Here is a 14,681-nt window from a genome sequence, read left to right as displayed (position 1 = left end):
CAGATGTGGCAGAGCCTGTCCAACGATCTCCAATGAAATCCACTCGTAAACGTGCTGCTGAGTTGGGAATAGCGGAATCGACAACGAGAAAACACGTCACGCAGGACTTGCAAATGAAATGTTGGCGTCCATTGCACGTTAACGAGTTATCAGATGGCGACTTGAACAGACGTCAGGAAGCTTGTGATCTGATGCTGCACCGATTTCCAACAAATGCTGACAAGGAAAAGGTTATGTTCTCTGACGAGTGCGCCATTTATCGCAGCTCCCGCAATCGAAACGTTGTGTTTTTTTTCTGGGGAATCCACATTTCTTTGAGGAAACTGAGCATAACCCACCCCACGTGATGATGTGAAACATGCGGTTCGCGCGGCGTCCCAGAAAGTCACCCCGCGAATGTTGCAGGACATGAGCAGGAGAACCTGGCGGCGCATTCGGCTGTGCAGAGATCATGGAGGGGCCCATACAGATGCTTTGGATTCCTGAGGTAACCTTTAGCTTTCCAGATCCTCCAAAAGGTAGGGGTATCCGGACTTAGTGCGCACCCTGTGTATCAGATCGGCTTGCAGTCTTGGAGCCCAGCGATCTGCTCGAAACCACGGAGACTGTTTGGTGGAAAATTACAATGAGCTTTCTGCAGATGGTATCCTTACAGAAACTCCACGCCTAAGAAGACATCTAAAAGCCGCCAATGATTCTTAAGACTTTGTGGTTCAATATGAACTTTTAGGCTCTGTTCCCAATCTCACTTTCGCATTAAGATTTTTCTTAACTTTATGTGTTTCTGTTGCATCAGGTGAGAGGAGTTTTTGGAAACTCAAACTAATTAAGAATGATCTCAGATCCACTATGAACCAAGCACGACTCTCTAGCTTAGCCATTTTGTCAACTGAAAATACTGTAGCAGACGGGATCGATTTTGATGACGCAATTTCAAAATTTGCAGGACAAAAAGTTAGAAAGAAAAGATTCTAAGTATCACGTTAAAGTACAGTTTGTTGGATTAAAGCCCAGAGAACGAAACTTGTAAACAAATGACTTTAATTTAATTAATAAAGTTATGCACTAGGTACTACCACTATGAAAAAAAGATTTCCTACATTGTACATTAAACTGGCTTATTTAATAAAAAGGCATTTTATTATTTTTTTTATTTATAAAAAATTCTTTACAAAATAACACTACCGAAGCCCGCCATAGCATACAGCGGTGTGAGAATAGGAACGGAAAACAGCGAGAAAGGAATTCAGTATAACAAAGGCCACCGTCGCAGTATAACGGAAAGAGCGAGGAGCGAAACCCATGCCGATGGTCGAGAGTACCTTCGTGTAGCAGACTACGGAGAACACAGACATATATATAGAGATAGACGGCGCTGTCACTGTGATGCCCAGTCGACCGATAAGTCAGCGCGTCCGCCATATTGCGAGTGGCAAAAGTGCCATTTAAACTAAAACAGGCAGACATGGAAACCGGGTGTTCTGATGAAAAAACAATAACGTTTAAAACAGCATCGTTTACATACGATAGATTCTGGTGAATCATTTACATGCAATTATTTATATCCATTAATACACTAATAATGGCAATTATTAAATAATAATAATAATTATAATTATTATTAAATAATTCCTCCCATATAAGTAACATTTCTCTGACTGCCTTCTTCCATCTCCGAAACATTTCTAGACTTCCTCCTGTTCTTACGTAACACAGTACTGAAGTATCGGTCAATGCCCGAGTCACCTCACCTACAGATTACTTTAATGCTATTTATTCTGTCTGGCATCCCACTAAAACGTATCCATCGCTTACAACTTCTTCCAAATTCTGCTGCCAGGATGATAACCTGCTGTTGTAAATCCACTGAACACATCACACCGATTCTCTCTCACATCACCGGCTCCCAGTTCACTACTGAGCACGACACACAATCCCGCTCTGAACATTTAAAGCTCTCCACACCTCACTGATCTCCTCCAGACTGGCACTCCTCTCGCTCACTCAGATCCTCCTCTGCAGCTCGACTTTCTGTGCCACACGTCAGACTCAGTGCTATGAGATCTCGAGCGTCTCTCCTGGTGCTCCTCAACTCGGGAATTCACCTTCCATCTCATATCCGTCAGCTCGATTCAATAACACATTTTAAAACTGCCCTCAAAACTTATCTTTTCGACCTGGCATGCCAATTGTGAATTTTGCACTGTTACTGCCAGTCATCTTTGTTTTTTTGCTAATTACTGTATTGCTGTTTGATCGAGAGCGACTGTGGACATGCGAAGAAGGATTGGAGTTGGTGGGCGGGGCTCTCTGTCTTGCTTGCCCTAAATTAGATTTGGCAGGCGGGGCTCTGTCGTGTGTATCCCATGGTCTTAGAATTGGTGGGCGGGGCTCTGTGAGTTGGTGGGCGTGGCTCTCTGTCTTGCTTGCGCTCACAGCTCTTAGTGAATTATATAATATACTAGCAAAATACCCGCGCTTCGCAGCGGCGAAGTACTGCATTAAAATATATATTAAGAAGAAAATTAAACCTTATTAAACTGAGTGTAAATATCCCAATAATGATTTGTTAAGGATCTCTTTGTATCCCACATTGTGAGTTCGGCCCTCCAGTTGTAATCTGACCAAGCTGTGCGCTGAGCTTACTCTTGAGCATGTAACGTACAGTCGGCCATGTGAACAGTAATCTTGTCTCAAATCTCACAGCTTGGATTGCTGCTGTCATAATCGGTTTGAGTTTCATGGTTTGTTTCAATGACGACCGTATTTGTAGGACTTGTGTTGTTGAAGTGACATTCAGCATCTGTCAAGCGTTGTAAGCACACAACTGGTTTCATCGATAACTTCACATCCAGCTTTTGAGAGTTGAAACATTCATAAACATCAAAGTGTCCACTACTCAAATCGTCACCTGTCAATCTAAGATGTTTAAGAGGCATTGGCGGTTCTCCAAAGGTGTAAAATATTTGGCCATTTCGGTACACTTGAAAGAGACAACCGAACAATTCAGCAGCAGCCATCAACTCACATGCAGATCCATAGGTGAAGGGCTTAAGCATTTCACTCTTCTAGTGCTCCTGTGTAGTCTAATTATCTCCTGTACGTCATCAGTCCACACCTTGAACCTGTCCCAGTCATTCAATACATAAGACACAATGGATATCAAGAGTGAGCCTGATATGGCCGTGCAATATGTAACACAGAGAATGGAAAAGGCAGGTGGCATATCTGGGCATGGAAACCACTCGGTAAGTGACAGTTCTTTGATCGATGGTGATCACCTCGATAGACATGTTAATGGGGGTACAGTTGGAATGATAAAGGAAATGGGGACCTGAACAATGTAAAGTAAGTCTAAAATACCTACACAATAACTATAATCGTAATAAATGAACAATAAAACAGTGGAGGAGCCACAGATTAAATAAAAAGGCTGCAGTTATCAGCAGGGAGACGTGAATCAAACAAGGAAGGGAATGTAGAGACTGGAGCGATGGACGGCCTTATATAGGCAGGCAGCCAACAACGTGGTAGGCGTTGAGATGGGGGACCCAACGCCGCCTCGCACGGTGACCGAGCTGCAGGCTATGGACGATATATATGTACGTAAGTAGGATTCAGTTAGCATTGGGAACCCGCGTACCAAATTTCTTGAAGATGGGCCCGTAAGTAACAAAGACCGTTGAAAAGTTCAATATGGCGGCCGACAGTGGCATCATACCACCGAAATAAGTACGGACATCGGTTTCGGTTAGCGCAGGGAAGCCACCAACCAAATTTTGTGAAGATGGGGTCATAAATAAGAAAGTTCAACATGGCAGACGTTGTCGACCGTTATGCGTAGAATTTCGAAATGAAACCTGCTTAACTTTTGTAAGTTGGCCTTCTACCTACACGGGAAGTTGGAGAATTAGTGATGAGTGAGTGAGTGAGGGCTTTGCCTTTTATTAGTACAGATTATGCCGTCTTTACTTAACCAATTGAATAAAAGAATTGCTTTCTCAATAAATTTCATTTTATATTTAGGTGGACATGGGGGTGACAAGTTTAAACTCCGCACCGGGTGCCACCAGACCTTGCCACGCCACTGACTCGGCTGCACGCAAACCACAAGCCAGGCAACTCCATCGTCTCGGCGCCACAGACTGAAAGGCACAGTCCGCGTGGGCATTTAGCCGAGTGCCTCGGACAACTAGAAGGCCCTGCCGCCCAAATCGAAGAGTCCGACAGGCAGCATAGCGTTAGAGCAGACTGGCTAGGGACTCGGGAGCCTGCCGTGCCAACCAGAACTTCTATAAAACCACCGGCGTGTGTGCAGAATGGCAGTTGAGCCAAGCAGGGGTTAGGAGCCTGGCAGCTGCGTTTTCGTCGAACTCAGCGGTTCTCAAACTGCGGGGGGCGCTGATGTTTTACAAGGTGGGCGTCGAATAAATGAACAAGACAACAAAATGAATTTTTTTACATTTTTATTTAAAATTTCAGTTTGACAAGCATATAATCACAATGAATGCATTATAACTACAATTCAAATAAAACACTTCAAAGGCGTAGACCTAATGACCAATAATGGCTGCTTTAAAGTCCACAGCCTGTCCAGGTCTGGTCTGATGTTCGAGACGCTCTGAGCTCCTTTTCTATTTGAAGTTTGTTTCGATGACGAGCGGCGCCACCGCCGCTGCTGCTGCTGCTTTTATAGTCGCGTATTGTCAATCCAGAAAGTTCGAGACGTATCGGTGTCTGTCGTGAACATTCGGGTGACAGCAGATGAGGTGATAATGTGGCGCGACTGCACCACCTTGGCAGCGTAGCCAGTATTGCCAAGTTGAGTTCAATAATTGACTGCGTATTCGGTTATTTTCATGATACGACTAACAGCGCTGTAATATTTGTCGGACAAAAATACGTTCGTCTCGCGCAGATTAGACTTCATCGGTGTCCTCGTTTACGAGATTTTTAAAAATTAAAACCTATTAAATAGTTTCTTTACATAAAAAATAATCAAATAAAAATAAATAATTTATGCGGTGGGCTGGCGCCCTGCCTCGGGTTTGTTTCCTGCCTTGTGCCCTGTGTTGGCTGGGATTGGCTCCAGCAGACCCCCGTGACCCTGTAGTTAGGCTATAGCAGGTGGATGGATGGATAAATAATTTATTCTTTGTTTTTGGGATTAGAATTACTACCAAACACCACACAAGACATTTCAACAGTTATTAAATCACTTTAAAAAATAATATTTCATTGAAGTTAGCCGAACACATGCAGATCTTATGGAAGTAAAAATGATAGGATACGGCGACACCGCACGAGTATCATACCTTTGTTCGTTGTATTGTGGGCTATTCTCATCTATCTTATATTATGTAGGGGGCGCAGAATTATTCCAGGTTAAAAAAAGTTGGGTCGCGCGAAATACGGAACTTTGAGAACCGCTGGACTAACTGAAAACCAGTGACGTGCGGGTGCCAGGAATCTCGGAAGGAAGCGCACGGGAAAAAATACGCATTCGGTAAAGTGCGCACACGGCGGCGACATATAACTATCACAAATATAAAATGCTAGCCAACCCGCCTAATTATTCATTGATGGGTGAAGACTTCCTCAAAGACACAGTTGTCCAAATGGGGTGGGTTTGAGGATACGCCTGTGAGTGAATGAAAAGATGGAACTCTGGAGAGAGCGACATGCAGTTATCTGTGACTGGAAACTGGTTTGGCAGATACTGGCATATCAAGTCTGGCCCTGTGCCTTATTAACTGTCATCGCAAACTCCAATCTAACTGGAAATTGTCTGCGTGTAAAAGTAAAAGGCAAATTAGAATCTGATGGGCTCAGGGAAATCCGGGGAATAAGGACAGTTTGTGAGGTAGCAGCCGCGATAGTTTTACACTCCAGTACATTGAGGTGAATGCTGGTAAGAGAAAGTCTAGTGCCATTACAGAGACCTCTTGCTGGCAGGAACTTTCTGAGAAGCATGACGACTGAACGCCAGTGGGAGTAAGACTGTTAAGGCGTGCGGGCACATGAGCAGGCAGTACGCATGCCTAGAGAGCGAGGGTGGACGCAGGAGGAGGGTTAGAGTTGGCAGGCATGGCTCTGTCATGCGTATACTATGGGCTTAAAGTTGGTGGGCGGGGCTCTGCTGTGCGTATCCCATGGTCTTAGAGTTGGTGGGCGGGGCTCTGTGAGTTGGCAGGCGTGGCTCTGTCATGCGTATCCCATGGTCTTAGAGTTGGTGGGCGGGGCTCTGTGAGTTGGTGGGCGTGGCTCTGTCGTGCGTATCCCATGGTCTTAGAGTTGGTGGGCGGGGCTCTGTTGTGCGTATCCCATGGTCAGGCGACTTAGTGAATTATATATATAGATACACCACCTGAACTGCTAGACGTTTTTTATTATTATAAAATATAAACGATTTACACACCCTAATTAACAGTATTATTGTAAATTAGCTATTCTCCTCCAATGACTTTGCGAGAAGTAGCATTCACAGCTGCCATGGCTTGTCGCATTGGACTTCTGGCGATGTTTGCTTCTGCTTTCTGGGGACAGGAGTCCTGACAATGACCGGTTGGCTCCTGTACAATGTCTGCGTTCTTCGTTTTCATTAATGAATGGCACTTTGCTGATCGATTCTCACAGGACCCCCAAGTATCTATTCGATTTGTTGTGCGAAAACACAGATATTCAAATGCCTTGTAACCGAGAATTTGCTTGCCTTTCTGACTGGTCGAAAACTCCATCTCGCTTATTCCAAAAAAAATGTCAACCTGCCTTGCTCGAAAGTTAGGGACGATTAAAGAAAACTCTAAGAAATGAAAACATACAAGCTTAAAAATACGTTTAGTGGACAATTACACAGTTTCGTTTATTGCGATGTATCATATAAATTTTTCTTCTTCTTTGCATATACGCCTTTACATTTTTCCGTGTACGGTTATTTCCCGTGCGTTTTTTCTGTGCACTTCTTTCCGGTCCCCGGGTGCCTACTGGTTATGTTTCATATCTCATCAGCACATATCTTTGCACACACAGATAAGGCGCATATTTGGCTGAGAAAGAGCGACGACAGAGCGCATTTGCTCCTCACCCTCCATGTGTTCTAAATTTGCTGTTGCAATTCCACAATTCAAACTCATGTAATACAAATGACAGTATAGAGTGGGGTACAAAAAAAAATGGATTTCAATTTTGACCTCAATTGAAATATTTAGTTGTTTTTAAAAGCGTTTAATTCTGAAGCTTTAATCGATTTTAATACAGACTGTTCATCAAAAGGACAACAAGAAAGAATACTTCATTTAAGGTCAAAATTTGTTTTTTCCCTAGTCTGAAATTGAAAACCGTTTATGGTCTTACCTTTATTTGTAAAGGAAGTCAATGCGCCTGTCGTTCTCCACGGAAATCTCTGTCATTTTCTTGTATCAGTCCTCGTTATTTTCCTTTAGTTTTAAAAATCTTAATCCTTTATTTTGGCAGTCAGTCAGGACAAAAAAAAAATTAATAAACGGAGCAGCTCCTGGGCTCACATGCGCCCCCTTCAGGATGGCACGGTACGGTCTGTCTCACCGTGTGCCTCTTCACTGCGGTTTTATGTCCGATCAGCAACACTAAACATGTCAGACACATTCATTAAAGATATCAGCCAGACTGTGGAAAGTCAGGGTGTATAATAAACGTGTCTGCACCCCTTATATTGGCGACATACAGAGAGACAGCGACGGGCACGCACCAATTGCACACATCAACCCGTCAGTGTGTGAGGAGAGCGCAGTCCGAGGTGAGGTGAGACTCGTCGCTGCCGCACCTCGCGTTTCTCTCCTGTATTAGAACAGGAAATGCGCAAATTCAGCGATTTTGATTATATAAATGATGGAATCAAATTTATAGAACAGACCAGTGGACACATTTTTTTTTTTAAATTTCGTAAGTTAAACTCTGAGGTGCAAATGTAACCGTTGAAAAATGAGGCGACTCAAAACAAGACTTTCTTTTTCTCAATACCGACTTTATTTCCAAATTCACGTTTACAGCAATGAGTATCCGTGTAAACCAGTCATCATAATAAAACACACAGTGACGAAATGGACACTCACAATTGCCTAGCTAGGATTGGGGGATTGGGGGGCTGCAATAAAAACTTCAGCGAAAGTAAAAATGGGAATCCAGGAGACAAACTGCAGGATTCTTTTACCTTCCACATAAGAAGTGAAGCTTAAAAAAAAACAGTTCACGTCACAAAAAAAAGCCTCGTCGGATCAACTCTTTCCGGACCAGCCACCGCGGCCTATGGGATCCACGAAGCCCCTCCACTGACCACTGACTTGGCATTTCTACTTTTGTCTGTGGCGGTTGGGATGGGGTGTCTGTATTTTAAATATCGAGTTTTAGAACTCGGCCAGAGGATGTTCTTCTACGCTCAGAATCGACCGTCCATGCAGTGCGCGGAGTGGCCTCTTCCGGCACGTCTACAGCAGGATGACGATTCCATTCCAGTCACACACGACCTGCTCTTGAGGGGGGTTCTGGTGCGAAAAGAGTTAATGGAGTCGAAGTTTGCCTTTAGAAGCCAAAGGCCACGCCCCTCTCGCTCTCTCTCTGTTTTAAACTTAGAGAGAGAGAGAGAGAGAGAGAGTTGAGAGCTGATTGGAGGGGAGGGTGCAGTCCACCTGCTCTGGTCCCACTGGAGTCTTTTCCGGTCGTCTTGGCGGCTTTTCCTACTCGACATTTGATTGGATCCCAGCAGCGAATTTTTTTTTTTTTTTAACGGGTCATCAATTAAAGGCTTTAGCTTCCAACGTGATTACCTTGCAAAATATTTACAAAAAAGCAGCAAAATGATAGCCATCATAACAAGATTTCTTTAAATATATCGATCGGCAGGTACATTTCACATCCACTGAATACTAGTAGAAAATGTGCGCGAAACACAAGCTTCTTTTTTTTTCTTTTTAATTATACGTACTGAACGCAAGTCTGTCAGCAAAATGGAGTAAAGTCGGGTGTGGGCTTTGCTTTGTTTTCTTAATTTGTCACCCAATTTGCAGATTACATGCACGTTTACAGGTGCCGTCCGTTTTCCGAGCCCGATCTCGACGATCGCCTTTATTTTTACACTTTAATACACACGCATGACTGAGACGATGTCACTGGCACTCGAGCCCCTCAACGGCCGTCGATTTAGCGGTTTGCATCGTGGTCGCTTCGGCAGAGAAGAGAGACGAGAATTCCTTTTATTTTTATCTTTCGAGACATTGAAGTCGAAGTCTCTTCTGCTCGGTCTCAGTCTCGAGTCCGCCGCTTTGACCCTCCCACCCCTGCGCGCTCTCCAATGTCGTATTTTTAGCGACTCTCGTGGACAGCGGACGTTACTTGCAATCGGCGGTGCTAAAGTTTTCAATCGGTTATGTTTCGTGTTTTAATGTGTTGCGGGGCTCTGCTATAAATGAGATTGTAATCCCGCACGGGTTTCGTGGTTAAATTTAAAAATGTTAACAACAGTCAAGGTCTTGTCTCAGCACATTGTCTTCAGTTTTTGGCAAATGGAGAGTAAGAGGTGGCGGGAATGAAGTACCGAAGGTTAGAAATGGAAATGGAGTCTAGTGGAGCGAGAACGGTTACGTTAAAATGAGCTCAACACGGAGACGCAGTTGCAAAATTCGCAGTGAATTTCGGTGTTAAGAATGAGAACACCAGACAGGCGGGCAGGCTGGCTGGCTAAGCGACCAAGCAGTGTGGTGGGCAGCAGAACTTTAGTGACTTTCAAAACTCGACTCGTGCTGCCAGCCCGTTCTGATATTCACGGTCACACACTGGAGGTGACGCGACATGCGCGAGGATTCAATGGTGGTCTTCACTTTTTGTTGCTCAGCTCTCCGCTGCATCCTGCGGTCCTTCTTTGTGTCCGCTTTACGATCAAAGCTGACTCTGGTGGGTTTAACGGCTGAGCGTCACCACAAATTCATTTACTTTCGGATGAGGCGGCAAACCAAAAGTCCTATGGAATGTGACGTGTGCCATTGGTGACCACTGGCTGGCACGACTCTGCCCTGGCACTTGAGCGCCTTTTACGAGTTTATTTATGTTACACTTTAAAAAGATGGGGGGCGGGGGGTCTGTAATCGTCGCCTGGTCCTGTGCTGTGGCGCGGACTCCAAGGCGCCTCGGCGCCACCGGCTGTCGCGCTCATCTCTCTTTTAGATATTTCGATGGCTTCGTCTTTTTTACTCGACACTCTTTTTCTTTTTGGACACTAGCAATGGACGACTCCATTTAAATGTAGGAAGCCCACCTGGAACACATGAAGACCACTATGTTGTGTAGTGTTTCTTCGTATGAATGTCACGAGGATTGTATAACGAATGACCATGAGGGGTAGGAGGCGTGGCTGATTTAGCGCGTTGGGCAGACGTCGCTTGTGATTGGTTTGCACGCTTCATCGTGTCATGACGTACGGTTTTACTGGCCTGCACGCTACCCATGATTCAGTGCTCTTCAGTCGTTTGATCGCATTTAAATTTTATTTTTATTTCTCGGGGGGTCACAACGACGCTTTTCTGTTTTTCTTTCTTTCCTTCCAGATGAGCAGCCCGACTTCATTCTGCCTTCTTTCCCGGCTGAGATGGAGACCTCCTCATCTCTGCAGGAAGTCGCAATTTCTAAACGAAATGAATCGGGAGAGCGCAATGGTTGGGTTGGGTTGGGTTTTGGGGGGGTCCACGTGGTTTTCAGTCAGGCGGGGGTCTTTGCTAAACATGCTTTAGCTAAATACGTCATTTTCAGTCAACTTCATGCAACTTATAGAGTAAAGGAATGTGTGGCGTTGCCGCATGTCCACCGTAGGGCTGGCGAGCGGGCGGGGGTTTACAGGCGCCGGAGGTCGCAAGGCGCGAGACGAGCTTGGACCTTCTGAACCCTTCGGAGATTTCATGATCTGCAAACTGAGAAGAGCGAGCAGGCTAGGCGATCGTCTGAAATGAAATGAAAAACCCATCCGCGGTGATCGAAAGGAAAGGAAAGGAAATCAGGACGAGGGTCGGTCGGTCGGTGGGTTGTTTTTTGTGTTTTTTTTTTTTCTTCTTGAGGAAAATGGCAAAACAAAAAACAAAAAGGCTACTGCAGGCTGAGGAAGCAAATCACAAGCCTTGTTTGGCCAGGGAAGCGGAGACCTCGTCGGCTAACGTGGCGAGCTGAGGAGAATCCATCATGTTGATGCTGCCGGTGGAGGAGACGTTGCTAAGGCGGCGGGGAGAGCCGTCCGTGGACACCGTGGGGGACTTGTAGACGATCTCTGCTCCGTGGTCAGTGCGGGCCTTGGCCTGTTCACGGAAGGCCAGTTTGTGTGACTCGATCTGTGTTTTAGGGGAGAAAAACAAAATACAAATAAGCGTTAACAAGGGGTGACCTGAGAAAAAAAATAAGACCCCCGAATCTGTGCTTTAGTGGTCCACACATCTCCACCCATTGTTACTCTACAACAGTTTACGTGGCTGACACCTTCATCCAAAGCAACCTACAAGACCCCGATCCTCCAGCACCACCATTTTATTGTTGACCCCCACAATGTTGTTGTGCGATGAGTTCCCTCACACCAGCTGCAAGTGCCCAACTGGTTGGACTGGCATCCCAACTGGGATAGCGCATGACATTGGTGACATGACCTGTTGGGGATGATCCCCCAACATGAGAAGTGGCAGAGCCCCCCTGGCTGGTGATCCAGTGTGGACACCCACAGGGCTATTGTAGTATATAAGGATGGATGGGGGGCATGGGGTGACCCTGTCGGGGTCCTTGGGTCTGCCACAAGGGGGCGCTGTGAAGGATAGACCTCCCCAGTTTATGGGGAGCTTCTGTATGAAATGGAAGTGCTTAGGGGCGGGGGTCCGACATAAAAGGAGCACCCCCCTGCCTCATGAAGTTGGGAGGGTGAAACTCCCGTGGAGGAGATGGAGCAGGACTGGCACATTGTTGGCATCACCTTTATGAAGCCCGTGGATGCCCGTCTGCTTCGTTGTTGTGAATCTTTTTTTTTTTATTTTAACCCTAAACTGTCTAGTGGCTCAGTGCTGCCACCCTGTGGTCACACAGCTGTGGGGTTATTTAGACAGAATTCTAAAAATAAAATACAGAAAATGCTGGCGGGGTGGAGACCACCTTGAAGGGGGGCTAAATGACTCCTCCTCCTCCTCCTAATGGCCGACTTAAAATGCGCAGTGCGCCCCGAAAATTAAAATTGGGATTGAGAGCATAACGGGACTACAACTCCCATGAAGCTTTGTAAGCTCAACATGCTAACTGGGGACATTTGAGGTGGGCCGACTCCACTCGCTTAGGGCCTGAAAGTGAAGCTCAACCTCAGTCAACGGGCTTCATTAAATGTGGACCTGACTGGGGGTCACTAGCCCCCCACCCCATCTAACTGTAATCGTACCCCACAAATTCAAACCTGAATGTCTTCAGTGAATTGTTCTTGCTGTCCCAAAACCATACGAGGGGACAACTTGGGCACTCCAAGTTACATCTGTATAGCGCCCTTCCCTTTAGGTAGTGAGTGGCGGGTCACTTGAACCAGCGCTAATGTGCAGCACCCACCTGAATGATGTGCCAGCTGACCTTTTTGTGAGGGGTTAGGTGGTGAAGGGGCGAGAGAGAGACCGCCAATTAGAGACGGGGGGTGATTAGGGGGCCAGAATGACTAGGCTGGGGTGGGCACTTTAGCCAGGACATCGGGGTACACCCAACTCTTTACAAAGGATGATCTTTAATGGCCACAGAAAGTCCGAGCCTTGGATTTAAGTCTCCTACAAAGGACGGCGCCACATTTGCAGCCCATTGTCCCCGTCATTCTGCCCACAGTTTAAACGCCCCCTGCTGGCCTCACTGATACGTCTGCCAGCAGCAACCCAAGCTTTTCCTAGGTGGTCTCCCATCCAAGTCCTGGATGGGCCTGAACCCCCACTAAGCTTCAGGTGGGTGACCTACTCTGAAGTGCCGATGGTGTGACTCTCTTCTGTGGTGACGTCACTTGCTTATTTGTGACTGCAGAGGGACACGTATGGAACAGCTCAGGGTTCATCTAATGCCCCATCTCTTGTACTGCATGTCAAACCTCGGCCCTCATGTTCTCCAGTGTGGTGTTTTTGACCAAACATCTCTCACAAGTCACTTAGCCAGAGATGTGCTTTACAATGTCACCGGGTAGAGGATGGCAGTCAAATTAGAAATCGGCTAAAGCAGGTTACTGTACTATTAAAAGGAATGCATGTTATGGACCGATCGCGTGAGTCCTTGAAAATAAACCCTCTGAAGATGAATACTTGTTAATCTCACCGACACCTTCATCCAAAGCGACTGACAACATCTGAGGCACAATTGGGTTCCATTACTTTTGTTTTTTCCAGTCAGAGCAAAGGAAGGTGAAGGGAGCCCGGAGCCATCATTCCCAGTTATTCTAAAATGCCAACCCCACACACTGGAACGGCACTTCACTACCAGCTCTGACCCCAGGAGACGAGTAAGTTTATAAAACCCGAGTTTGAAAAAGAAAAACGCAAAGAAAGAAAAAAAGAAAAAGCCTGTCAAGTGGCAGCTTTTATGTGAAAGTCTGCCCTCCTGTGGTTAAAATGGCTACTGCAACTAAAAAGATAGACATGATAGGCACAATATAATAGACAGAAGTGAAAGGCGCTAGATAATACAGGCACAATATAAAAAATGTTAAAGGCGCTATATAATACAGGCACAATATAATAGATGTTAAAGGCGCTATATAATACAGGCACAATATAATAGATGTTAAAGGCGCTATATAATACAGGCACAATATAATACAGTGGTGTGAAAAACTATTTGCCCCCTTCCTGATTTCTTATTCTTTTGCATGTTTGTCACACAAAATGTTTCTGATCATCAAACACATTTAACCATTAGTCAAATATAACACAAGTAAACACAAAATGCAGTTTTTAAATGATGGTTTTTATTATTTAGGGAGAAAAAAAAATCCAAACCTACATGGCCCTGTGTGAAAAAGTAATTGCCCCCTGAACCTAATAACTGGTTGGACCACCCTTAGCAGCAATAACTGCAATCAAGCGTTTGCGATAACTTGCAATGAGTCTTTTACACGCTCTGGAGGAACTTTGGCCCACTCATCTTTGCAGAATTGTTGTAATTCAGCTTTATTTGAGGGTTTTCTAGCATGAAGCGCCTTTTTAAGGTCATGCAGGTCATAGCATCTCAATTGGATTCAGGTCAGGACTTTGACTAGGCCACTCCAAAGTCTTCATTTTGTTTTTCTTCAGCCATTCAGAGGTGGATTTGCTGGTGTGTTTTGGGTCATTGTCCTGTTGCAGCACCCAAGATCGCTTCAGCTTGAGTTGACAACAGATGGCGGACATTCTCCTTCAGGATTTTTGGTAGACAGTAGAATTCATGGTTCCATCTATCACAGCAAGCCTTCCAGGTCCTGAAGCAGCAAAACAACCCCAGACCATCACACTACCACCACCATATTTTACTGTTGGTATGATGTTCTTTTTCTGAAATGCTGTGTTCCTTTTACGCCAGATGTAACGGGACATTTGCCTTCCAAAAGTTCAACTTTTGTCTCATCAGTCCACAAGGTATTTTCCCAAAGTCTTGGCAATCATTGAGATGTTTCTTAGCAAAATTGAGACGAGCCCTAA

The 14,681-nt window shown here is 45.4% G+C and overlaps 1 protein-coding gene across 12 annotated transcripts in view; it reads right to left on the bottom strand.

Moving 5' to 3' along the window:
* Nucleotides 1–7,985: 7,985 nt before the first annotated feature.
* maptb (microtubule-associated protein tau b) overlaps nt 7,986–14,681 on the bottom strand; it is a 115,775-nt gene continuing 109,079 nt past the window's right edge. For 10 of the 12 annotated variants that reach the window (XM_039740260.1, XM_039740265.1, XM_039740268.1 and 7 more), the window contains one exon: nt 7,986–11,345. In XM_039740260.1, the coding sequence (XP_039596194.1) occupies nt 11,130–11,345 (216 nt within the window). In that variant the 3' untranslated portion in view covers nt 7,986–11,129. The remainder of the gene's footprint in view (nt 11,346–14,681) is intronic. The other 2 variants (XM_039740266.1, XM_039740264.1) reach the window with 1 other exon arrangement.

Source organism: Polypterus senegalus, chromosome 17 (genome assembly GCF_016835505.1).
Source record: "Polypterus senegalus isolate Bchr_013 chromosome 17, ASM1683550v1, whole genome shotgun sequence".
Lineage (NCBI taxonomy): Eukaryota > Metazoa > Chordata > Cladistia > Polypteriformes > Polypteridae > Polypterus > Polypterus senegalus.
Note: the sequence above shows the minus strand (reverse complement) of the source record. Positions and strands in the feature narration are given on the sequence as shown.